This window comes from Sprattus sprattus, assembly GCF_963457725.1.
Source record: "Sprattus sprattus genome assembly, chromosome: 3".
Taxonomy (NCBI): Eukaryota; Metazoa; Chordata; class Actinopteri; order Clupeiformes; family Clupeidae; genus Sprattus; species Sprattus sprattus.
Window position 1 is genome coordinate 42,775,110 of NC_137922.1, and position 26,593 is coordinate 42,801,702.

A 26,593-nucleotide genomic window follows, 5' to 3' on the forward strand; every position below is an offset into this window, starting at 1 on the left:
GTCTGTGTGTGTGTGTGTGTGTGGACAGAATGGGTCTGTAGTGTGTGAAGGAGTGTATGTGTGTATGCAATGTGAGGTTGTATGTGAGTGTTTGTGTGTGTGTGAGTATTTGTGAGAATCTTTATAAGTGTAGGGCTGTCAAAGACTGTGTGTGTGTGTGTGTGTGTGTATAAATGTGTTTATGAATGCGTGACTTGTTTTAAATGAAGGGCGGCCAATTGCCATTGTCTGAGGGAAACTGTCAAACAGGATTTGTGAGTCTGCTGCGACAAAAAAAAACAAAAAAACAAACAAGAGGAGAAGATGTGATGTGTCAGAACACCAAAACAAAACAAACAAAAAACATGAACTATCTTGAAAAGATGTCTCCTGCCTGCATGGGAGAGCGATGGCTCCCGTCTGTGACTCCCTTTGAGACAGACAGACAGACAAACCAACAAAGGGACAAACGGTTGCCGACGACAAGGAGGGGACCGTAATGGCCAAAGCTGACCTGAAGCAGGCCGGGGCCTACAGATGCCGTCTAGACCCTGTTTGTTTGTTTTCAAACTTGCCTTTATGGGAACTCATTTCAAAGGGGAAAAGAATAAAGCCTCGAGCTACAGCTGTGCGTATATTGTCACAACGCCAAGGAGCGGCTTTATCATAAAGTACTTAAAAGCACAAAAATGAAAGTCAAAAATAGAGACAGAAGAAATCAAAAAAATCTCCAGACAGAAAAGCAATGTGTGTGTTGGTGTCAAAGCAAGGGCGACCGGAAAAGACAACATGGGAGGTCGTCTCCTCTCTCTTCTGTGTTCCATTCATCTCTCTCTCCCTTTCTCCACTCCTTCGCCCCGTGGACTCACTTTGTCTTTTTGCGGATCTCCTCGACCAGCTGCTTGATGTGGTCCTCCATGAACTCGATCTTCTCGTTCTTGCGGGCGTGGGCCTTCTGCAGGCGCACGATGCGCTCCACCAACACCGCCTTGTCCACCTCGGGGAAGCTGTCCACCACCACCACCGCCGGGCCGCCTGACTGGTTCTCCGGCGAGCGGTCGTCCGTGCTGCTGCCGCGGGCGTTCAGTGAGCCTAGACGGGAGAGACGGCGTGGGAGATGGGGAGGGATGGAGGGATGAAGGGAGTTAGAGAAAGATGGAGCACGAGAGGGAAAGGTTAGTGGAATGGAGAGATGAGGGAAGAGAAAGCGAGGCAGTGAGAGAGAAGGGATGAATGAATGAGGGAGGGAGGGAGAGAAAGACGGAAAACGAGCAGGACGGTAGGGATGTTAGAGGACAAAACCAAAGGAGTGAGAGAAAGGGGATGATTGAACGAGGGAGAGAAAGAGAGAATAAGAGAGAAACAAAAAAAAAGAGATAGAGATTAGATGGCAATTTTCTCAAGAGGAGCTCCCATTCTCACCCTTTACAATCACTTTCATGGGAAAAGCTGTGGTGATGGCACTCAATAGAAAAGATTGAAGGTTGATAATGGCTCTAACAGCTGCAAAGCTAAGCAGGGGATCTGTGCCATCCTATCAGCCTGGTCTTCACAACTTTCACACAAGAAAGAATCTGGACTAGATGTTTTGCTGTTTGAGATGTTGCATAAAAGCCAAAGAACAGGGTTTTGACACATTCATTTGGGTGCATACTGACGGATTATGGGTAATGTAGTCAGATGGGATGGAGCCTCGATACCTGACGAGCTGGAGCGGCTTCCCATGCTGCTGACGTCCCGGTCACATCCCCCATTCTCCATCTGATCCAGCCTCTTCCTTGCTGTGTGTGCACGCACACATACACACGCACACACACACACGCACACACCGACACACACACACCGACACACACACACACACACACCGACACACACACACACACACAAAGATAGAAAGAGAGAGACTTTTAAAAACACTTTAACAATCACAACTCACAATGCTCAAGGACTCCTACAAAGGTGACTTTGTAATCATATTACACAAACTATCTCAGCAATGTAGAGACCAGGAGGAGCACCATACCAAACAAATAAAAGATTCCCAGCAACTTGAGTATTTTTACACATGAGAGAGAGAGAGACATACAGTACATAGATAGAGATAGATGGATAGCTAGATAGAGAGAGACAGAGGGGGAGAGTACTTTTACACCAGCCCATGCCATACACTACGTCATGTCTTTCTCCTTCACTGCTGCTCACTACCTCCTCCTCCTCAGTCCCCCCAAGACTTCCATTCCCCTGTAATGGCATTAGGCTTATGGGCCTATATAACAGCCTGTCTCCCCCGGGGAACACATCCACCAATCGTGTCAAACAAGGTCAATTAAAGGCTCTTACAGCCAGTCCCAGGTGCGGGGCCGGGAGATGGAGGAGAGACTGCAGGGGTCCCTGAGAGTAGCAGGCGCCTGAAATAGTTCCTGTTCAAAAATACCTCCACGTACTGTATGCAACTCTGTCCGCCCCCAACTGCAAAAGGAACTAAGTACAAGTTCCCCAGGCTCTCTCCTCCATCCATCCATCCATCTTTCACTCTCTCTCGCTCTCTCTCTCTCTCTCTCTCTCTCTCTCTCTCTCTCTCTCTCTCCCTCCATCTCTCCTGTGTTGAAGGCTCTTCTCTCTCTGCTCTGTAATCTTCCCTCCTTCCGTATCTCTCTCCATTTTCCTCCTGAACGGCTCAAGCTGTGAATGGAAAAGTGTTTGCACCCCTCAGCTCCTCTCCTATCTTGATCCGTTAATCCCTAACATGTCTCCTCTTCGCTGCTCCTCTCTGTCTCTTTCCTTTCCTCGTTCTATCCCTCCCTTCCCGAATCTCACGGAAGAGGAGTCCTTCTGCCCTCTAAACAATTCTAGTGTCTATCTGTCCACTGATCCCTTGCTTCCCACTGTCGTCCCTTTCTCACGCCCTTCATTTCTCTCTCTCTCTCTCTCTCTCTCTCTCTCTCTCCTCTCTCTCTCTCTCTCTCTCTCTCTCTCTCTCTCTCTCTCTTCTCTCTCTCTCTCTCTCTCTCTCTCTCTCTCTCTCTCTCTCTCTCTCTCTCTCTCTCTCTCTCTCTCTCTCTCTCTCTCTCTCTCTCTCTCTCTCTCTCTCTCTCTCTCTCTCTCTCTCTCTCTCTCTCTCTCTCTCTCTCTCCCGTTCACATGCCTGTATATTCATTATTGTCATTTCCTGTCTGCGCCTGCCAACCAAAACTAGCACTTCTGCCCTCTTTGCCATCCTGCTGTCCTTTAAATTACTCTTTATTCTCTCCAGCAGACCTGCCAAGCTAGCTGACTCACCATCTCTATCTCTCTCTCTCTCTGTGAAGGAGACACTATCTAATTGTCTCTCTCTCTCTCTCTCTCTGTGTGAAGGAGACACTATCTGACTCACTTTACCTCCCTCTCTTTCTCTCACTCTTACACACTAGCTGTGTGTGTGTGTCTCTCTCGCTCTCTTACTCTGTCTCTCTTTTGCTTATGGCCTGTCTCTCTATCTTTGTATCTGTCCTGTGTGTGTCTGTCTGGCTTTCTATCTGTGTGCAGAGATGCGTGCCAGTATATCCCCCCCCCCCCCCCCAAGAGCATCAATATGGCTCAGTAATTACAAATAACAGCAGGGGGGCTTGGGGGGCAGAAGGGTGTGGGGGTGTCTTTGGGGAGGGGATCAGGAGTGTCGCTCGCTTCATTACAGAGCCTCCTTACAGCTCCGGATACAGGGCCGCACCACCACACAGCGATGAGAGCGGATGAAATCAGGCTTCTTATCGCAGCCCTCTGTGCCCAACACTCATCAGGCTGTGTGTGTGTGTGTGTGTGTGTGTGTGTGTGTGTGTGTGTGTGTGTGTGATGGGAGTTTTTGAACAGTACTTGGATTAGTGTGGTCTCCTGAAACGTTATTTTGAGAGCTTTGCCTTTGTAAAGACAACAGAGCTGGTAATGGCGTTTCGGTGCCAGAAGTTTAGTAAGCTTCTTATTAACCATATCAGCTAATTCGTTTATAGAGTTTTTGTTTAACTCTTGATGAAACCACTGACACTCCTTCAAGAGGTTCTTATCTGATGCAAGACGCATGTCATAGTTCATTCTAAGTAACTTGTCTTTTTTTAGTGTACTTCCTTATAAGCTTCTAAGAGGTTTTAAGCAGCGGTTTAAGCAGTCTGAAGACGTTGCTAAAGGTCTGCGTGTTTTCTTACCTTGTATGAGTCATTTGGTGAGGTTCTAAGCAGTGTTAAGACATTGCTGAGTGTCTGTGTGTTCTCTGACCTTGTGAGAGTTGTTTGGTGAGGTCTTTGATGTTGATGGCCTGCCTCCTCTTCTGCGTGACCAGCTCGTCCCTCAGCTCGTCCACACGGGTCTTCAGCTGCGCCGTCTCCGCCTGCAGGCTCGAGCGCTCCGCCTGCAGGGCCCGCACCTCCTCCACATGGTGCTGCTCCTCACGCTTCAGCTTTGCTGCCTAAACCACACACACACACACACACACACACACACACACACACACACACACACACACACACACACACACACACACACACACACACACACACACACACACACGTTAGTCAGGATACATACCTATACACATATACAAACTAGACTATTTCTGTGTCAAGCAAGCTCTCAAAGAGTCAAAAGGTATGCGACTTCAATACACACATATAATCATTAAGGCCTTCAGTCTACCTATGCCTACACTGACCAAAATAGAAAATACAGGACAAATACACCAAGATTAAAGAGAGAGAGCAGCGTCTTTAACAAACATGGCGTCTGATGGCTATTAACGATGGGAGTATTTCTCTCTCTAGCTCACTCACCTACAAACACATTTATGTATAACACACACACACACCCCTCTACACACACACACCCCATTCACAGTCTGGATGAGGGCCCTCACTGTGTCCTCCAAACACTTCAACACACACACACACACACACACACACACACACACACACACACACACACACACACACACACACACACACACACACACACACACACACACACACACACACACACACACACACACACACACACACACACACACACACACACACCGTCTCAGCGAGGGCCCTCTCGGTGTCCTCCAGCCTCCCCTTGAGCTCGCGGCACTCTTCAGTCAGGCGGTCCAGCTGCGCCTGAAGGCCGTTGCTCTCCGACTGCAGCTGGGCGTTCTTGCTGGTCAGCTTCTCGGTGAAGCCCAGCAGCTCGGCCTCGCGCGTCCGGCTGCCCTGCACGTCCCGCTGCAGGTCCGTGATCTGCCCGTTCAGGCTGTCCACCTCCTCCCGCAGAGACACCAGGTCCTGCTCATCCCTGAGGACAGACCCGGGGGAGAGGGGGGGGGGGGGGGAAGAGGAGGAGAGGACATGAAAACAATGTTAATGAATGAAAACGCCACTCCATCTATCAGCTACCTCTTCTCCAGGCATCAGGCCCTGTTAAGAGTCTGAGATGGATGATGGAAGGATATGAAAGAAAGAAAAGAATGAAACACTTTTCCATCCCTTCCTTTCCTCCATCTACCTCTTTTCTAATATATCAGAGCTTATATGGGTCATAAACATCTTTTGATATTGGCTCTTAAAATGCCCATTATCTATTTTACATTTCTAACGCAACGTTCGTCCCACCGGTGCAGGTCCTGCTGTTTCTTTATGGACGGGGGCAGGAGAAAGGACAGGACAGGTTAGATCCATCAGCCTTAAGTAGTGACGCCTTGGACTGATCACTCTCCTCAATCACCTTCCACTCTTCAGGTTTGCCACTATCCTTTAAGCCTCCGCCTCTAAGGCATTCCTAAGATGGAGTCTGCAGTGGCACGCAGGCCATGCCAAAGACTCATTTGAATTATGAATGAATTTCACTCTAATTGCTTTTAGCTCTCTTAAGCAAAAGTTAAGCGATTAAGCAACTTCGGTTTCTATGCCTCAGCACCACTGAAAATGAATACCTCTCGCCCTGTTTCCATCTCCAGACAGTAATTGAATGGTAAATGGCATTATAGGATTGAATGGATGAGATCCACCCTCGTCCCCCTCTCTCGGCGGTCCGCCTCCGTGTCTCCTATGGCCTTTACAGAGCAGTGCAACTTTGACCCCATTACACCCCACACAGCACTCGCAGGACTGATTTGGACAGTTGCCACAGGAAGACGACCATAAACCAGCATGACCCCCCCCCCCCCCTCCCCCCCTCAGATGTGCACACAGACCGGTCACATCACAAGCTAAGGAGAGGTGCTCGAGTAGTGGGAGCGAGTTCCCAAGGACACATGGAAGATTGGCAAAGGAATCTTTATGTTACACCTCTGAGAAGTACAAAGTGAGAGAGAAACAAGTAGGGACTTGGAGAGAGAGAGACACCGGTACAGACAGAGAGACAGACAGACAGATAGACAGACAGACAGACAGACAGTCAGACAGAGAGACAGACAGACAGACAGACAGACAGAGAGAGACAGACAGAGAAAGACAGAAAGACAGACAGGGAGACAGACAGACAGAGACCGAAAGACAGAGACAGAAAGACAGACAGGGAGACAGAGAGACAGACAGACAGACAGACAGACAGACAGACAGGGCGACAGACAGAGAGCGAGACAGAGAGACAGACAGACAGAGAGAGACAGACAGACAGCTGGTCTCACCTCTGGTGCTGGTCCTCTAGTCTCTGGATGTCCCCCAGCTTCTCTTTCTGCGTCTGGATGGTGGCCTTCTGCCTGTTGATGATCTCTCTGTACTTAGTCAGCTCATCTTCCCAGCGTGGGCGCTCATCCTCCAGACACTTCACCTAGCACACCGACAGAGAAGAGAGGTGGAGAGAAAGAGGAAGTGAGACAGAGAGAGGGGGGAAGAGAGCGAGGAAAGGAGGGAGGGAGAGGGAGATGGTGAATGTAGAGATAATGAGATAAAAAGGGGAGATGGAAGATTGAGTCATGGGTCAGAAAGGAATGGAGATGAAGAGCAAAGAAGAGAAATGAGATGCAGCATGAATGAGACAGAGAGAGAGAGAGAGAGAGAGATAGAGAGAGAGAAGGATAATTGTAAAAGAGAGAGAGAGAGAGAGTTCAGAGTTTAGAGTAAATGTGTAGATTAACATTCACATGATGGGGCCACACATGTCTTCACCCACACAGTCATTTCACGCACGATATAACCACAATCACATGGCATGATTGCAGCTCAATTATCACTCAATTTCTCCGTACACACGGACACTGAAGACTCCAGATAATGAGGAACACTTTAAAGGCTAGACAAACAAGTACACACACACACGCACACATATACAACCCAAATAAAGATCAATTTAAATGCTACACAAAAACACACACACATATATATATAAAAACACACCTACCTTGGTTCTTAGTGTTGTGAGCTCATCCATGCCCTCCTTAAAGGTCCTCTTCAGGTCATCCAACTCTTTAACCTTGTGCTGGTACATCTACCACACACACACACACACACACACACACACACACACACACACACACACACACAAGACACATTGGATATCAATACACAATTCTGGCTCTTTCAGCATCCATTCACCCCCCCCCCCCCTCCTCACTCAACCTTCCTCTCCACCCCTCATCAATTCGTCTCCATTCATCAGCCTTGCTTGAGCGGCTCATGCTAGGCAACGCTAATGCGGGAAATGAAAATGCTAATGGGACTAATTACGCAGAGGTGTGCGTGTGCGGCACTCATTGATAAAACTCTCAAAAACTCCGACGTAAGCAGCCTCTTCCTGCGCCCCCCCCACACACACCCCCTCACCCCCTCACACACACACACACACTCTCTGTATCAGGTAACCAGGTGTTCATCACATCCGCCAAAACAGGGAGTAGAGGAGTGGAGCGGTGACGAAGGAAGAGGAAAGAACAGGAGGGAGAGGAGGAGGACGGAGGAGGAGCGGAGCAGAAGGTGGGCCCACGCTCACAGTCGCTCCGCTATCTCAGTCGGGCAGCCGCCAGTGGGAAAGCAAATCAAAGGCAGCAGGGGGTATACATCTGCATAATGACTTAAAGCAAATAAACACAAACACAAACAGACTAACAAATCAACAAACAAACAAGTCACCAAAATAAACAGGTTCTGGACTTCTAGAACCAGTTTGCCATGGCAACAAAGCACTTGGTGAAGTCTGATTACAGGGTGTGGATCTGTATAAAAGTGTTTGTGTGAGTGTGCCAGAGAGAGAGAGAGAAAGAGAGAGAGAAAGAGAGAGAGAGAGAGAGAGAGAGAGAGTGTGTGTGTGTGTCTGTTTATGTCCACTGCTGTGGTCAGCAATGTCCACAAAAGACCCATGGCTATTTATAGTCCCCTCAAGTGCCCCTGGGGAAATTACTTTGCACTCTGCCCTCCTCCTCCCCACCTGCAGGACCCACAGCCACTCCTACCCCCCTGCACCCCCGCATCTGTACACTACCATTCCACAGCAACCAAGTCTCCCATATGGTACAGGAGCTCCACGGTGACCAAGTCTCCCATATGATACAGGAGCTCCACGGTGACCAAGTCTCCCATATGGTACAGGAGCTCCACGGTGACCATGTCTCCCATATGGTACAGGAGCTCCATGGTGACCAAGTCTCCCATGTGATACAGGAGCTCCATGGTGACCAAGTCTCCCATATGATACAGGAGCTCCATGGTGACCAAGTCTCCCATATGATACAGGAGCTCGCCGGTCAGGCCAGCACTGCCTGTGGATGAGCGCGGACAGAGAGCGTGTGCAACAAAACACAGTGCCCTGCTTCTGCTCAGAAATAGACCGCGCTTGTGGAAAATGTGATGAAAATCACCCACTTACGCAAGACTCATTAGCACACACACACACACACACACACACACACACAAGTGTAGCAGCGGCAATGGCAAGGCAAAATGAACTAAATCTATAATTCTAAATGCACTGGGGATGAGTCCTGTCATGGCATCGCGAGTCTGAAGGAGTCCCTTCTGACCGGGTGCACCATCACCGCCCGTCACCCCTGGGCGCCCTGCTTTGAGGCTCTCTGCAGGCAGGTTACTCGGAGGCGGACGGGCACTGTGGTGGTGAAGCGTGTCGCAGAGGGGGGGGAGGGGTCAGGATGGAAGAAGTGGCAGAGCAGACATGACCGACCAGCATCCTGGGCTTGTTTGGTGTAAGAGACGGGTGAGGAGGGGAGCACGACAGTCTTCCATGGTCGGATTCGCCGCGGGAAAATGTGGGGCACTGCTGCTGAAATGGGGTCTGTGTGTGTGAGTGTGTGAGTGTGTGAGTGTGTTTGAGCGCGTGTGTGTGTGTGTGTGTGTGTGTGTGTGTGTGTGAGCGTGTGTGTGAGCGTGTGTGTGTGTGTGAGTGTGTAAGAGAGTATGTGAGAGAGTATGTGAGTGGGTATGCAGATAAAAGTGATAGAGGTTTGAGAAAATGAGAGCAAGGGAAAGAGGGGGAGAGAAAAGGAGAGGGGCAGAGTAAGGGTGTGTGTGTGTGTGTGAGTGTGTGTGCGTGCATGTGTGCGTGCTTATAACTAACCTCAAACTGGTCTGTCTGCTCCTGCTTGTTTTTCTCCAGTTCACCTTTTGTCTCTCGTAGTTTGGCATCCAGCTCATTCGACTTGATCTCCTCAGATTCCTATGAGAGAGACAGAAGAAAGAACAGATTAATTAGAAAAGCTATTCATTTCCTCATGACTGTCAAAGGAGCCTAGGTGAAATGAATGGCTCCTTTTAATGTCATATTTTGACAATGAATGCATCCAGATCATTTGGGAGCCACAGATTAATTAGCAAAGCTCCCTCCTGCCCTCCAGTGGCCAATGGCTAACAACATTATTTTATATGCAGAAATAAAAGCTCTGATCCTCAAATCCGTAGCATCTTGTCTACATCCATGACTGTTAACAACAACAACAACAATAATAATAACACTAATAACAACAACAACAACAACAACAACATGTTAGAAGCTAGAGTGGTGAGAACAACATGGGCACCAAGCCTTGGCTATCCAGTGTGTGCATACATCATCACTGGTGCAATGACAGAAGGAGTAAACAAAACAAGGTTTTCAAGAGCTTATATTAAGGCACCATTCAAATTGAGGATGCATATTTTGGAAGCAGTTAACCAATCCTCACCAACAGGTAAAGAAATGGGTAACCCTAGGTACAGGAAACAACCACTTAGAGTCCAAAATTCCACAGGGATTAGAATGAAGTGCAGATGACACCAACATACACTTCACTCCTCAAGACTACAACAATCACAGTTGCTTGGGATTTTTGTGCAGTACCGTGCATGGGTTTGAGCCCTTGGGAGACTCACACTTTAGCTTTGCTTGAAACTAGCCGCTCATTAAACCAGCTGAATGAAATCTCAGTCAACACTTTCATATGTTCTTGCACTTAGTGTGTTACTGAACCATCTCACACAGCTTTTCTTTTGTTAATCACTGACTCTCTCTACAACACAAATCAGTTACTAGACAAAGCTTATTGTCTTTCAAACAAGAGCCACCCAGTGTCCCCCCCCCCAGCTGACTGACTGCCTGCCTGTCCACTAGTCTTCCTCCAGCAGCGGTCACATATTTTGTATTTATGTATTTAAAAAAAAATAAAAAATCCCACCACCACCCCCCCTCTTCGGAGGACAACTTTATTTTTAATAAAGCATAAAAAAAAATTCCAATGCAGTACAATATAATGGGGAGTTATAGAACATTGAAAAGTGGTTTTGGTGATGTGATCAAAGCAGTCACCTGATAAGTCCGGATCATGTCCTGACAGTTCTTGCGGATCTGCTCCGTCTCCTCCTTGGCCTGGGTCAGCTTGGCGGTGGTCTCCTTGAGCTTGTCTTTCGTCTCCTGTTGACCAAAATGGAGGATGGACATTAACATCTATTTCCCCCCCAGCAGATGCCATTACTGAAAACATTGAGTAACATTACTAGTATGTGGTTTCAAAGGGAACTTTGGTTTTGTTAAGAGCAAGCTGCATAAGATGAGCTACAGGGAGGTAATCACTTACAGAGTCAGAACATCTTAAGGTGACCTACATTCTGACAAAGACAGCTGGCCCTGACCCACATGACTTCCTCAACTAGATGGATTCTCTTAAGTGGAACCTTTTCGAGCAGCATCCCATTTAGAAAGCACAGCCCTTTAATGAGAGAAACTTCTAGCAAAAGTCAGTTAACTTAAAACTTCTCCAAATGACATTCCACTGGTGATACATCATGCAAAGAAAAAAAACTAAACAAAATAATTTTTTTTTTATGAAAACATAACTACGGAGCCATGATTGCTGCCTCATGCAGCGAAACAGTCGAACGGAAAACAATTTTGTGCCTGTCATGGAAACAGACAAATGATCTCCAAGCAAACCGTTTGGGAGACTCGCAACCCCCTAATGGCGACAGTCAACACAACATTTTCTCCTTTTCTCACAATTTTCAGAGTGCATCCGCAGCGAAAGAAAGCACTCCCGTTTCTTATTAGGCACCAGAAATGAAAATTACTTGCGATAAACACATTAACGGGGCAAAATTGCCGACTTAATGTTGTTTCACAAGTTCTGGCATTTCACCGCCCCCATGGGCACAGAACTTCTCAACTTTTCAACTCCTCAGAAACTTGCCTGCGAGTCTAACACCGGGGAAGAGACAGAATCATTATTTTTAATTTTTTTACTTTTATTTTCTTTATTTTCTATTTGTTTTCTGATTACGCAGGTTGTGGTTCAGCACAGCTGCACTCATAGAAATGAAGTGTGGCACCTCAAGAGAACTACCCAGGAGAGGCAATTTTTCATTACCCTGTTGTGCGATTCATTGACAGTTGGCTTCAGACACAAATTAGGTGAAATAAGGCCAGATAAAGAGAGTTCTAGCTACTTTCGCAATGACTGTGCTTGATGCTGGCTTTACACTAAGAATGCAGGCTGTGGAGAAACACCTGTCGTCACAAAATATACATAACCTCTGACCTCCACAGCAAGAGCGTTGCCAACAGCGAGGCTAAGGTAGGCCAAAAACCAGTCTGACTGATCTAAGAAAGAGTGCATTTCTTCCTCTTACAAGGTATTGGACTTGTATTGAGGGGAAGCCTCATTGTTTGGCTGTGTTTACCAGCAGGATATGCAGGCTTACAGGAACATAGGTGTACAAGGAAGTCTGGTATAACCTGATTTTGAAAGGATGACAGCAGCACAGTGAACCAGGTTTTAGTGAGACTACTTATAGTCTAGTATGCTTTACAGCAACTGATGGAGAAAAGCAAAGCTACTGATACACTAATTCACTGTCTGGAGTCTGGATATTATCGATGAGCACTCCTAAGAAACATAACCTGGGGCCAGGGTTAGAATGATAACAGATCTTATTCAGTGTGCAGTTACAGTATTTGTGTCAGAACCATTCGTCCATTACCAAAACTAACTCCTTTAGTTTCATTCAGGTTATATTTGACATAATCATCATTATGGCTGATTGGGTGAAGGATCATGCAGTGTGCACCAATCAGTGTGTACACCTGCGCTGATCAGACAGTGTGCGGAGTGGAAGGCTGGGGTTGGCCATCATCTCCCTGATGGAGTGTGTGCTGACAGTGGTGGAGTACCTTGTGGGCGTCCGTCTCGCTCTTCAGCTTGTTCTGAGCCCACTTGACTTTGATGAGATGGGAGTTGATTTCCTCCTTCACCTTCTCAAGCTCGCGCGCGAGACGGTTCACTTCAGTCTCCTGCAGTCGCATAGGCAGAGAGAAAGAGAGAAAGAGAGAGAGAGAGAGAGAGAGAGAGAGAGAGAGAGAAAAAGGAGAGAGAAACAGACATCTTGTAAGTCATCAGATTCACAAATAGAACACTCTAAATCCTGGTCTAAATCCAGGATTACTAGATACATTTTAGACATCAATGACGCTTTGGCCTTTGTGTATAGCGACTGACAAGACCATACTGTTATCTAAAATCTGCATGCAGAAAAAAGGGGCTAGACACTCCACTTGACCCTTTCATGCATGTCCTCAAGACGGCTTAGACAGTCAAGATGAGACACGGAAGAAGAGGAGTTCACAGAAACAGAAAGTAGAGGAACAAGAACAAGTTGTCAATAAAGATACGAAAGTGACAGTAGGGGGAGAAAGAAAGAGGAGGGAAGGTGGCAGAAGGATGGAAAGGAAGAGGAATAAGGAGGAGGAGGAGGATGATGGCAACCACGAGGAGCACCTTCACTTCGTGCAACTGATGCAGGCGTCCCTTGTCCTGGGCTAGCTGGTTGCCACGGAGAGCCTGCTTGTCCACCTCGCGGGTGGCTTCCCTTAGCCTCCTCTCCAGCTGCTCCTTGTCACGCCGCAGGTCCAGCGCCTCCTTCTCGCCCCGCACGTACTTCATGACCATCGTCTCCTTCTCCTGACGCGCCTCCTCACATTTTTTATTCGCCTGGGACAGAAACAGGGACACAGACCAGAAGTTACACTTCGTCAATCAGTAGTGTGCTGAACCTCCCACCCCAACACACACACACACACACACACACACACACACACACACACACACACACACACACACACACACACACACACACACACACACACACACACACACACACACACACACACACACACACACACACACCACACATCAGTGTAAACATGGGTGTTGACATAATTCAAACAATGTACCCTTTGAGACTACATATCGCGTATTTTCTTTATCATAATTCTGAAATCATTCTTCCCATAACAGTTTCACGAGCAGTCATCTGCCCACTGTGTGCTGACTTCTGAAAGAGCGTCAATGGGCCCTTCAGGCCAAGTTGACCTCTCTGCTAGCCAGCGCTTCAACATGATCCAAAAGCAAATATGCTAAAGGCACAGGCTTCTGTGGCAAAGCAGTTACTGTAATGAATTTGTCTTTGGGTTAGCGATCATTCTTCCTCTAGAGTCCTACAACAATTCTATCCTAAAGGCTGTGGCCTAAGCCAGTATGTGATTGGAGCCAGCAAGGGTCCGAACGTTATCAAACGTCATGTAATACAGGGGGCTCAGGGTTAAAGAATGTCACTCAGTCTGTATGCTTGTGTGTTTCCTGAGACTTGGAACAAGATGAAGGCTGTGGCCTCTACCTTCCATATACAGGGTCAGTGTGTGTGACTGATGAGCTGGTGGAAAGGGCACGGATTGGCACGTCCGGCCTCACAGTTCACTTCCTGACTGGACTGGTTTGGGAGTTGTGCCATGTGCCAGCTGGCCTGAATGCTGTAGAGGTCTCTCACAGGTGTGTAGGTGTGTAAGGTTGTGTGTGTGTGTGTGTGTGTGTGTGTGTGTGTGTGTGTACAGATCCCACCGAGAGAGAGAAGCATTCGGAGCAGTGCTGGCCAAGTCAAACACAACACTCAAACGCAACAAGGTCTCAGAGCAGCAGGCTACAGGTGAAGACCCCAGAGAGACTGAGAGCTTCAGTTTACAGGAGCACAAACACACACACACACACACACACACACACACACACACACACACACACACACACACACACACACACACACACACACACACACACACACACACACACACACACACAGGTGTGAGAGGAGCTGAGGGAGAGAGAAACTGTCCTGCTGTCTAGATTCTGTGTTTGAGGGGGAAACGCCACCCACACTGTAAAATGTCAAGATGGCTCGCTCACGGAGAACCAAGACAAATATATCGACAGTAACCACCCTAAAGAAACAGGTCCAGGTGTCCAAGAACATAACCCTTCTGTTTAGAACAAAATCAACTTAATATGGGACATATTTCCCAAGGCTCGATGTGCAGTAGTCACACTTACATTGTGCCATGTATAAAAACAACTTCATCTCTCTGTCTATTTATTATTAACTTTATGGAAGTAAGCGCTTAGAAACCACACATGATATTGAAGCATCCTGACTAGTAGGCTTTCCATCTTTACAGTATTGGTTTGACCCTACACAGCTATTATAAGGTGAGGGATTAAAAACCTGGTGGTATTCCCTTTTAAGGAATCACTGCGGGTAAGTTGCTACCAGTGTGCGTGCGTGTCCCTTCGTGCTCTTTACATGAAGAGCCACTCTGTCAACTTGATATTGATTTCATTTCATAGTCGTGGACATGCTTGTGTGTGTGTGCGCGTAACACAGGGAGACAGAGAGAAGGGGGATGGCATACACATAATGACCAGAGTCAAATCAGAGCCACAGCCTCGTCTTTTCGTGGCTACTGACCCCAGAGAAGGAGGCTTTGTGAGAAAAGTAAATGAGTGCGTTTCAGTGTGTGTGTGCGTTTCTGTGTGTGTGTGTGCGTGTGTGTGTGTGTGTGTGTGTGTCTTTCAATCTCAGAGCGGCAGTGGTGCTCAAGGCGATGACCTCAGTCACCATGGCAACAACCCTCTCTCATGTGCACAGGCTGTTACCATTCATGCTTGAGAAAAATACAAATATGAAGGTCCAGACACTATGGGATGCCTCGGACTGATCTACGAGTGAATGACTATGAAAGATACTCTGTCTCTGTGCATGAGCAATGGGATTGAGGGGGAGAGGGAGGGAGAGAGAGAGGGAGAGGCAGAGGCAGGGGCAGATGGAGAGGGAGAGGGAGAGGGAGAGGGAGAGGGAGAGGGAGAGGGAGAGGCAGAGGCTGATGGAGAGGCAGAGGCAGAGGCAGAGGCAGAGGCGGAGAGGGCGAGGCAGGGGCAGATGGAGAGGGAGAGGGAGAGAGGGAAAGGGAGAGGGAGAGTGAGAGGGAGAGATGAGAGTGACAGATAATAAAGAGTGAGAGCTAAACCACAGACTCATCTTTGTTGGGTGGTCTTAGACCAAGAGAGCAGGAAGAAAAGGGGGCTTTGTGAGGAAAGACCTGACACTTTGTTTGTGTGTGTGTGTGGGTCTGTATGTATAGTGCTCGATGAGCTCAGCCCTTAGTTTGCATGTCGACTACGCAACGGCAATGTCACGGCAACAACCCTTCATTTACATGGAAACCACCTCCATCCTCACCTGCTCGAGCCGGTAGGCCGCCTCGCGCTGGATCTGCTGGATGGCGTGCTTGGCCGACAGGTCCTGCTGATGGAGTTTCTCCCGTGACTCCTTCAGTTCCCTCAGCAGCTCCTCCACCCGGCCCTCATACTGGAAAAACAGGACACACACACAAACACGGTTAGACCTGCCCAACACACTTTCTCTATGACACTCCCAACAAAAAAGATCTATTTATTCACACACACACACACACACACACACACACACACACACACACACACACACACACACACACACACACACACACACACACACACACACACACACACACACACACACACACACACACACACACACACATCTGCCTGAGGAGACAATTATAGCCGTCTCAAGGTTAGTGGGATGATTAACAACCTCGGGTGGCTCCCGGTGCTGTGTACATACTTGCCGTTGCTCTCCAGCACGCACCTCAGGCATGCCGGGGATTGGTGTGTAGTGTGTAGTGTGCAGTGGGTTGTAATGTGCACCCGCATGTTTGGCGCTCGCTACTGTTTCTGATCAGGCACTCCTCCAGGCGCCCTGTTCACTCAGAAATCATAAAGTAGCGCGATTGATTGCCTTGGCCATAAAAAAGGGGGGCCTGTGAAGTCTCGAAGCCTGTACACTCATGGTAATGAGCACTTCAGGTATTGATGTTTTTCAAGAGGCCCCTGGGAGCTAAATTTAGCCCGGCCAATCAGGCGCTTCTCATTCAGCGACTGGTGTGAAGGTGAAAGATGCTGTAGCAAACGAAGGGGTGCTGTTCTGAAGTGGCAAGTCGTTTTTTATGGGGATGAAGGTACTGATGGAGAGGAGGAGGGGTTTGTGTGTGTGTGTGTGTGTGTGTGTGTGTGTGTGTGTGTGTGTGTGTGTTTCTAAAGGGCTGAGGATAGTGAGGTGTCCAAAAGTAGCACACAGGGAGAAATGTGTGCAAATACAGAGAGAGACAGAGTCTGTCTGTCTGTTTCTGTTTGGCTGTCTCACATTTCCTCTACCACCACCCCTCATTGTCTCTCTGTCTGTCTGATTCATCTCACAGGGGTCCTCTTTCACTCTCCATCTGCCTGTGATCTCTGCTGTGGCTTGGGGGGACGGGGAGGGGGAGGCATTGCTCAAACAACCCCTCCTCTGTGCGAAGGATGATCACAGCGCCTCCCCGGACTGCATAACTGTGGCTCTGATCAGCTGGGTCTAAGCGAAGAGGTGGACTCAGATGGGGAGGACCAGCAGCTGTGTGTGTGTGTGTGGCTCCTGTGTGGTTTCAGCCGGGCTGGGCTAAAGCCCCCTCATTAGCACTCTGATTGCTTTGGCTCGGTTTCTGGGTGGGGGAGCTGGGTGAGTGAGTCAGTGTGTGTGTCTGTGTCTGTGTGTGTGTGTGTGTGTGTGTGTGTGTGTGTGTGTGTGTGTGTGTGTGTGTGTGTGTGTTGGGGGGTGCGGCGGCAAAATCGTAGGGTGTATTGATTGCTTGTGTCCTGCAAAAAGAAGCTTGTGCACCATGGCAACGCTGTGACCCGTGTTCTCTCAGGCTGACTCCTATGAGAGCCGGCGGTGATCGTTACCTTCTTGATGGAGGACACGTGCTGCTTCTCCGTCTCCATCCTCCTCCTCAGCTCGTCCCTCATGTCGTCCTTCTCCGAGCAGATGCCCAGGATCAGCTCCTGGTGCCGTCGGTTCTCCTCCAGCAACCTGGAACCACAGCACGGGAACATTCAGAACCTCGCCGGCCAAATTACGTATTTGTTAGTGTGGATTTAAAAACAGTGCCCAATAGGTTATAATATACAATAATATATACTCGGAATGCTTACAGCGTGAGCCACTGACGTCTGAGAAAAAGGAAATAGGAAAGGGCAAATTGTTGATGAAGGCTCCACACGCTTGGAAATTGCCTTGACCCATGCACATAACCCCCCGATAACAACCAATTATTTATTTCAGCCCTGCAAAATGCCCAGTTTGGCTGAGAAACAACAACCTTGGAAGCAGTGGTGTTCCGACTGCCTACCAGGCAGCATGGATCAAGCAAGGTCACTTCATTCCAGCCCAAACTAGGCCACATCTCTGCTCTGCTCTCCTTCTGCTTAATCAGAACACAGCATTCTGGAACCTTGGAGAAGCAGCGCGTGGGATTCAGAACCCCCCCAACAACCATGACTGGTGAGAACACAACACCAGATGATCCATTGGCAAACCGAATCAGGGAGCCAAAACGACATCACTGGGGGGCTCTGAAATAACAGACACCCAAAAACAGACTGCAAAGCACCCACGAGAGATGAGTGGCCTGTCAGCTAGACCTTATCTTTTTTTAGCATCGTACCGTAAAGTAGATGTAGACACACACACACACACACACACACACACACACACACACACACACACACACACACACACACACACACACACACCCACACACACACACACGCCGTGTGGCTTTGACAGATATCATATGTGATTTAAATGGAGAACAGGAACAAGAACAGAGCACAGATGACTGGCACTGATATGAGTCATCTGGGAGGTTGGCAAACAAGCATGCACTGTGTCCCGGCGGGAGCTCAAACACACTGCGGAGCTCGGCTCTATTCAGATGCAGGGCTGCTGTGCTACGCCAGGCTATTCTGGGGCTATTCTTCACAGCGGTGGCCTACTGAGCTAACTAGAGATAAGGGAAATTAATTACACAACGTGTTACATAGAGAGAGAGAGAGAGAGAGAGAGAGAGAGAGAAGGAAAGAGAGAGACAGAGAGAGAGAGAGAGAGAGAGAGAGAGAGAGAGAGAGAGAGAGAGAGAGAGAGAGAGAGAGAGAGAAAGAAGCAAAGACAGCGAGGTCTCGGATAAAGTGAGCCGTTGCAGCAAGCTGTTCTGATAACGTCTCACAGAGCATGACAAAGAGCATTTTTGCTTCTTTTTAACCCAAACAAACATATCCTTTAGGCTATCTTGTATGAGCGTGTTTATTCATAGGCTCTGTACTTGTGTTGAAAACATACAGATTATACCTCATCCACTCCACTCTTGTGCTCTATCTCTGATGTGTCCATTTAAAACACGGCAGGGCTTGTTTAATACAATGGGCGATGAAGGCAGTTCTTCAACAAAAGACTGTTTGACTGCGGTAATGAAAATATTAGATATCAGCACTAGTCTAAACAGTAAGCCTGTTGTTTCCTGGAATTGGGCATGCTTGGGTTACTTTTACCTTTACCACAACCAACTCTTAGGGGCAGATGTTTCAGCCTATGGTCATTAGGCTGCATACTGTTATACTATAAGTTATTAGTCGTATACAATATAATATGCACCGCCCAACACCTACTGCATGCTAGGCAACGCCACAGATGGCCTACTTGGCCTCGCTTCAGGAATGTTGGGAATCTCGGAACTGAGTCTTGGTTGTTTCAGTTTCACCTAGTGGGGTAACCCTTGACGGCGACCACCGTGTCTGTCTCTCATCCAAACAGAGCACTATTAAATTCTCAATTTCCTGTCCGTAATCTTTGCCCTGACTTCTTCAGGGACAATAAACAATAGCCCAAATCACATGATACGGGAGCATTCCTGACTACACCAGCAGTTTCCTGAAGACCTGGGGCCTCAGCTCACATACAAATGCATGCAACACTGTCCACGCTGTGTACACCATGTATGCAATACAGAGTCCAACAATGGCAGCTTTAGCCTCATTACGATATTGCCATGGGAACATGTATTGAGACGGTGCCAATGTTCTGTTCCATGATGATGGCTAATTAACTGTTTCAGATTTCCCTTACAAGTGCCTTCCACACTGGGCTTTTTGAACAACAGCCAGGTGCGTAAGGTTGAGATGTGGTTGACAAGGCTAATATTAGAGCGCAAGTTGCAATTTCAGCAATGTAACTCACATAAACTCACATAAAGGCATTTTCGGAGGTAGAAAGCATCCTCATGCCATCAACATGCAAATTATCTGTGATCCAGAAATGTGACTGACTAATATAGTGGCAGCACGTGGCCTGGATCAACTCATGATTCATTTCACTAAAGGTGTCAGGGTGCTTCTTAGGAAACAATTAATTAGATGTCAGATTTTCCTTATTTATGTGTGCAGTTATTTTGATTTTGTTCAACTGCCCATCAAGACACCGTAGTTACCTGGCTAAAGATGTGGCTGCTAAACACCCCTCACCAACTCCCAGACCGAGGATTATTTGGTGTGGCTCTTACCCCACTGCATTTATAGCCACTGCCACACTCTGTCTCTCCGACTAGCCTACTTTTTTTTTGTGATAATGACAAACTGCCAAATAAAATGTGTTTTCTTGCCTTTACGTCCCCAGCTTTGTAAATACCTTACGTTTTAGCATGAATTCCACAGGGCTTTGTACACAAGACCCCAGAGGTGTGAGAATGTGAGGAAGCGCTTTTCGGTTATTTTGGTTCCACAAACGTTTCAGACTAGGAAATAGATGAGCTATTTACCGTCTAGACTGCAGTGTGCTAACAAGTGTATAGAGGCTTCATTGTTGGGAGCATGCAAATTAGCACACTGTGCTCCCTCTCATGTTAACAGAAGTGCCCCCTCCAGGAAGTACTCTGAACTCTAGGGGATCTCCTGTAGTACATGGAGAGAGAGAGAGAGACCGTGTGTTGCAGAAGTGAAAGGATTACACAAATCCAGAGAGCAGGTAGCTCTGAAGTGGATGTAGCCCTTTTCTGGCCCAGATAAGGCCTGGATTTGGCCCTAATCCGGCATGCTCAGATGTCAGCTCCTAGCTGGGATGTCAATAGCAAGCCTAAATAAGCAGGAGGCCTGACACTGAGGCATGACAGCCTCCTAAGGCAGCCAGTATGCGAACACAGGCCTAATCCAAGTGTCTGTGTGTCTGTGTGTCTGTGTGTCTGTGTGTCTGTGTGTCTGTGTGTCTGTGTGTCTGTGTGTCTGTGTGTCTGTGTGTCTGTGTGTCTGTGTGTCTGTGTGTCTGTGTGTCTGTGTGTCTGTGTGTGCCCTGCAGAGCTTTTTTGTCAAATGGTTATTCGAAGACTCTCCTCATCCAATAATCTCTTTCTTTTTTTATCATTCAGGCAGTTCATTAAGAGCAGTTTCAGTGAAGACCCATAACAGAACGGGTTTAACACAATAATCAAGTATGTTAGTATGGATTTACTCTGCCCCAGAAAGGCCACCCTGGGACTGTTCTGAGAACAACAACAGAAGAATCAGAAAAAGAAAAACAGCAACTCACTTCTTGATGGCTTTCTCCTGCTGAGAGTACTTGTGCTGGATGCACTTCTCAAAGGAGATCTTGGTGATCCCGTTGGGGGGGCTCCCCCGGTGGCCCCCTTCCTCCCCTGGCAGCTGGCAGGACAGCAGCTCCGACTCCAGCTCGTCCAGCAGGGACTCCTGCGAGAGGGAGCGCTGGATTTCGGACATCAGCTTCCGGCTGCAGTCCGTGTCGTACGGGCTGGAGCTGGGGTTTGTGTTTGGAGCCAGGGTTGGGCTTGGGGTGGGGGTGTGTGGGCTGTTTTGACTCGAGGTTTTCACACAGTCTGGGGGAGTGGAAGGGCTTCGGTCCCCTGCACTGTGAGGAGAGCCTGGGGTATCGGTGCTGGGGCCATTTGCCCCTGGGGCAACAGGCATGGGCACCTCACTCTGTGCCTGAGTGGGCTCTGCTAGTCCAGCTCCATCGGCAGAGAAACGTTCTGTGGTCCCGTCTAATCCGGTCGGAGAAGATGTCTCAGCTCCATCTAGAACAACGGGTGAGGACTGTAGTGCTCCGTCATGAACAACTGGAGAACATCCCACAATCCCATCCGAGATGACCGGTGAGAGTTCGTCTACTCCATCCAGAACTGCAGGGGATGATTCCTGTATTAGAGAGAGCGGTGACGGCTCAACCATTTCGGCGGGGGAACCTTCTGAAGATGTGTCTGGAGCCCCGGTCGGAGTCCTGTCGTCTAAGGATGAGGTGCCGCTGTCGCAGCTGATGTTGCCGTCGGCCTGAGACTGGGGGTCTGTTCCGAGATCGCTCCTGTCCCCGTTCTCCGACGGCGCGCTGTCCAACTCGGCGCTGTCTGGCTCCTCCGCTTCCCTGTCATTATCCTTGGCGCTGGTACCGATACACTTAGTCAACAGCTCGCTGCTGATGACCTGCTCTGACCCCTCGGGCGCCGCGCTGACCTCCGACACCACCTGTGGGTCGGCAGCGTTCACGACCTGCTCTTCCTGATGGTCTGACTGCTCCATGCTCACCTTCACGTCCTCCGGAGCTGTATGCTGAGGCTGAGAGAGAAATAAGAGGTATAAGAATAAGTGTCTTACAGGAAGAACAGGTGCCAACACACAACTTGCAATACAGTGCAATTACAATGATTTAGCATACAGTAAACCTACATTAAATACTTGAATACACATATAATACACCCTTGAATGTTTAGGGGAAAGTAAACATACATTAAAAACCATAATGTTTGAGACAACAGGCATCATGACATCTAGCAAATCCTTCCAACCGAGTAAGGCTCCACAAGTTTACAAAGCACTCTCAAACTATTCCTTCCGTCAAATGCTTCCTCCTGTGATAAAAACAGAGACTGAAAATGTCCCCTTCCACATATTCCACCTGACCTGCAACACTACCTCAACCGGTAAGGAGAGAACTGCTTTGCTTGCACAGAGAGGCATTCAGGAACACACCCAGCCACACAAGAGTGGGAAGGCCCCAGGGTGTGGCATTGACGCACACACAATGAGACAGCAGCTCTGGTTCGACCCAGAGGCAGAGAGATCTAATGGTGAAACCATTGTTAATTGCTGTCTGTGTTTCAATTGATCATCCAGCAATTTGGTTTCAATGCTGGAGTTAGCAGTATGTAATTTGAATGAGATCGGTTACGATTAGTTTCATATAATAAAGATCATAAAAACATAGTGTGTGCTGGAACTAACAGGAAGTCATTTCAGGACACTTTCTGTGAATCCAAAGAAGTCATTATGACGTGTGGGCTATTTTTGTTGCTTCCAAGTCTTAGGTATGCACGTGTCAGTAAAATGACAACTGTAGGTGTGTTTGTCTGTACTCTGCCCTTTGTGCATGTATATATGTGTGAGTTCGAGTGAGTGTGGGTGTGTCTGTGTGTGTGTGTCTGTCTGTTGAGGAGGAGAGTGGACAGTAAGATGACGACTGTACTGTTGCACTTTGCCCAGAGTCTTAGCAGGTGTGATAAGGCATGTGAACACGTGAAGAATGGCTGTAAATGGCACCTCACACCTCATCCTCAACACCACTTCTCACACAGGCATGCTCAAGGCAGAGTTCATTAGTTTAGTTAGTATCACCTGACTATCGCCAGCAGCTAAGTGAAAACAGCCACGTACTTAGTATGAAATCCCTTACTGTAGTGTTTATTCTTTGTGCCGAAAAAATCTCTCACCTTCCCTAAAGGCTAGTAAGACAAAGATGTGTTATGCGAGTATGAGTTGTAACCTTAATTTTAGCAAATGAAGAGGAGAAAACACTACAGTTAAAAGACATAAAGGTTTCTGTTCTGTGCGGCCAGCACTTCCTGCAGCACTAGACCAGCACAAGACTGCAGGCCAAATATTTCAACCTGTCCACTACTTGTGAAGACAGGCTTTAATCCTGGCACAGTGATGAAGAAATTGTTCATGGTTACACGATTGTGAAACCATTTCAATACTTATTAAAACGAAAATTAAATAGGACTCTTGAACCTAATGATGGATATGAATTAGAATTCGAATATGTTTAACTGTAGGCTGTCAGGGAGATCGGCAATTCTTAATTATATAGATTATGAATTACAAACGTGCGCAGTTTATGGAGAAACTATAAGGGAAGTGATAAGATGCTTTTTCTCGGATATCAGTGGAAAATCTGTCGTGTCATTAAACATTTTTATCGGGCTTCTTCATATTGCAGAGGGGAACTGCCTTTGGCTGCTGCTAGGTGACAGCAGTCATGTGAATCGATGGAAGACATTTATACGATTTATATCTAGCTAGATACCTCTGCTAGTCTAGGTGGAAAGTCATCTTACCATACTTGACATCAGTCAGATTCTTTCTGAGCCTAGTTACTGTGATCAGCTGCTATTTTCATCACAAGAATGTCTTACAATTAAATATATTCATAAATTAACCAAAGACATACAGCCCACTGACTAGGCACCTGTTTCAGCTTGTACATTAGCTAACAATGCTACCCAACCACATCGATTTAATCTTTAAATGGCAAGAGACTTTACCTACCTAAGCGACCAAATACCGCTGAAATGTATTATGCCACCATCAAATACATACGAATATCACACAAACAGAATTGACAATTCTGGTTAGAGGTGTAATTTGGACAAGGCATCGTTTGCTTAAAATAACCAGTTACCATTATAAGGTGTACTAACCCAGCTATCGATAGATAGCAGGCTAACCTACCAGTAGATGAAATAAAATCAACTGTCAGATGGGAAGAGGCTGTGTAACTTGCCAACATGTCAAATGGAAAATAATGTAATGGAAAAACCCGGTGCTTGTTGTGTATTGCGGCACAGTACGTCGTAGTTTACCAACTGATGTAAAATACCTTCGTTTCATATTTTCACCAGCTGCTTACAACAGTGCTAACTCGCTAGCTAGGTGGAGGCAAAAGAGCCAGATAACGCTACTGGTTGTTAGCATGCCAGCTTGCTAGCGAAAGCTAATAAACATGCAATGCCTTGCAGAAAGGTTATGTTATAATTGTTGCTAATAGCAATGTTTTATGAGAGGCACCTACCGTTAGCAGGTTTATGATAGATCCATTTCTCTCAGCTAATATTTGGCCAGTGGCAAAATGTGGAATCCCTTTGGTTACTAACCACCAAGACGGGTCGCTCTGAGGTGACACATCAACAAATATGGCCACTGCAGGGAAAAGCGGCTCCGACTTGGACCAATGATTGTCCGCTGGCGCTGTGCGCTTATGATGTGGTCGAAGTTAGAAGATATTTTTTAAAGTGGTTAAAGACAACGCATAAAGTAAATTTAAGTGAAGTCATCTTATATAACTTATCAGGTATTTTACATGACTGTGCAAAGGTTCATTAAATGAGTCTTAAGTAGGCCTATATTTGTTCAACTGGACAAGGTAGAATATTTTCGTGCTAGGAGTTCAAATAAAATAACGGGTACATAGATGGGCTTCCATCCAACCCATTCGTATATTTTATACGCATTTATGAAAATCCGGTTTAAAAATGCGAATCAATGCGCGTTTCTATCAGCTGTGTTATGCGAATTAAAAATGGACACTCCTAATCAAGGTAGCCTAGTTGTGAACAGCTGTGGGAGCTTATCGTAAGGATGTAACAGCAACTTTAACACCTGATCAAATTGCAACAAAAGCTAATTTATGCGAATAAACCCGTTTCAGTCAACCTTACTCGCAATACACCCTATACGAATGGCGAGTTAAGCGAATCGAATATTTATTCGCATTAGAAGATTTAATGCAAATGTCAAGCGTTTCCAGTCCGAACTTCATACCGAAGTAGTCAAGTCAAGTCATATTTATTTATATAGCACATTTAAAAACAGCTCACGCTAACCAAAGCAGTGGTGTAGTGGTCCCTGGAGAAATCGTTATACTCTTCATTTTTTTAAGCAGCCCATACAGCGCAGCAAAAAACGCCCTGTTTTGAGAAGTGGGTATACCCACTGCTGACTGAAAAATAAGTGGCTATACTCCGTATACCTGCCTTTACCCTGGACTACACCACTGGACCAAAGTGCTTTTGAGTGCCTCGAGAAGTATTAACGCCACAATGTATTATTGGGATGCTTAGTGAGTAGAACTGCAAGTGAAAATGTAGGGCCAATCTTCAGTAAGGTATGCATTTCAGTTTATTTTGCACGAGACCTCTTCTAACAACTTCTTGAGCAAAGCCGGGAATACGTTTTCTTGAAACTACGCATGCGTAACAATCACCATCCCCAAGCAGACGGCCAAATAAAATATCCACGTGTACCTCAGGAAAAAAGCAGGTGTCTGAAGAGGTATGTGAAATATTAAGAATATGCAATTGATGGGAATATCTTTATATGTTAGTAATCTAAAAAACACAACCATATCCTATTAAGTCCTTTAAGTGGGATGTGTCTTTCCATAAACTGTTATAATTTAATGAATATATTATCCAGCATGCTAAGTGTTAACGATAACTGGCTAGCTGATTGGCTACCACTTTTCCCAACATCTTACTATTTGACGTTCTTCAGTAAATATGGTGCATCTAAAATTAATAATTCTGCTTCAGCATTGACGGCAAAGATTTGTTGTCCAGTGTCCACACAATATATTTATCAGAAACTATTTGAACTACTAGCCTAGTAGCCTGCTAATCTTGCTAATTTGGCTAACATAGTCGCTCATTTCAAAATGCTCCTTCGTCCAACCATGCTTTCCACGCTTGATATACGTTACACATGATATTTTGAGTTGTGTTGGTCAGTACTTTGGAATTAATCACCGGATGAAATAAGTGAAATAACCCTATTGAAATAAAGATTTTGACTTGAAATGTGTAAACATGGTCATCTTATGTTTAGGTGTATTTTTTGGCCCTTCTCAAA

At 47.0% G+C, this 26,593-nt stretch overlaps 1 protein-coding gene across 1 annotated transcript in view; it reads right to left on the reverse strand.

Moving 5' to 3' along the window:
• ccdc186 (coiled-coil domain-containing protein 186) overlaps positions 1-22,453 on the reverse strand; it is a gene marked incomplete at its 5' end in the record, with an annotated part of 31,606 nt that extends 9,153 nt beyond the window's left edge. The window contains 14 exons of the mRNA XM_080835238.1: positions 849-1,071; positions 1,638-1,760; positions 4,225-4,414; positions 5,019-5,274; positions 6,608-6,750; positions 7,321-7,407; positions 9,487-9,585; positions 10,711-10,815; positions 12,568-12,687; positions 13,172-13,384; positions 15,960-16,088; positions 17,540-17,666; positions 21,210-22,246; positions 22,418-22,453. Of these exons, the coding sequence (XP_080691364.1) occupies positions 849-1,071; positions 1,638-1,760; positions 4,225-4,414; positions 5,019-5,274; positions 6,608-6,750; positions 7,321-7,407; positions 9,487-9,585; positions 10,711-10,815; positions 12,568-12,687; positions 13,172-13,384; positions 15,960-16,088; positions 17,540-17,666; positions 21,210-22,246; positions 22,418-22,453 (2,888 nt within the window). The remainder of the gene's footprint in view (positions 1-848; positions 1,072-1,637; positions 1,761-4,224; positions 4,415-5,018; positions 5,275-6,607; positions 6,751-7,320; positions 7,408-9,486; positions 9,586-10,710; positions 10,816-12,567; positions 12,688-13,171; positions 13,385-15,959; positions 16,089-17,539; positions 17,667-21,209; positions 22,247-22,417) is intronic.
• Between the last annotated feature and the right edge of the window lie 4,140 nt (positions 22,454-26,593).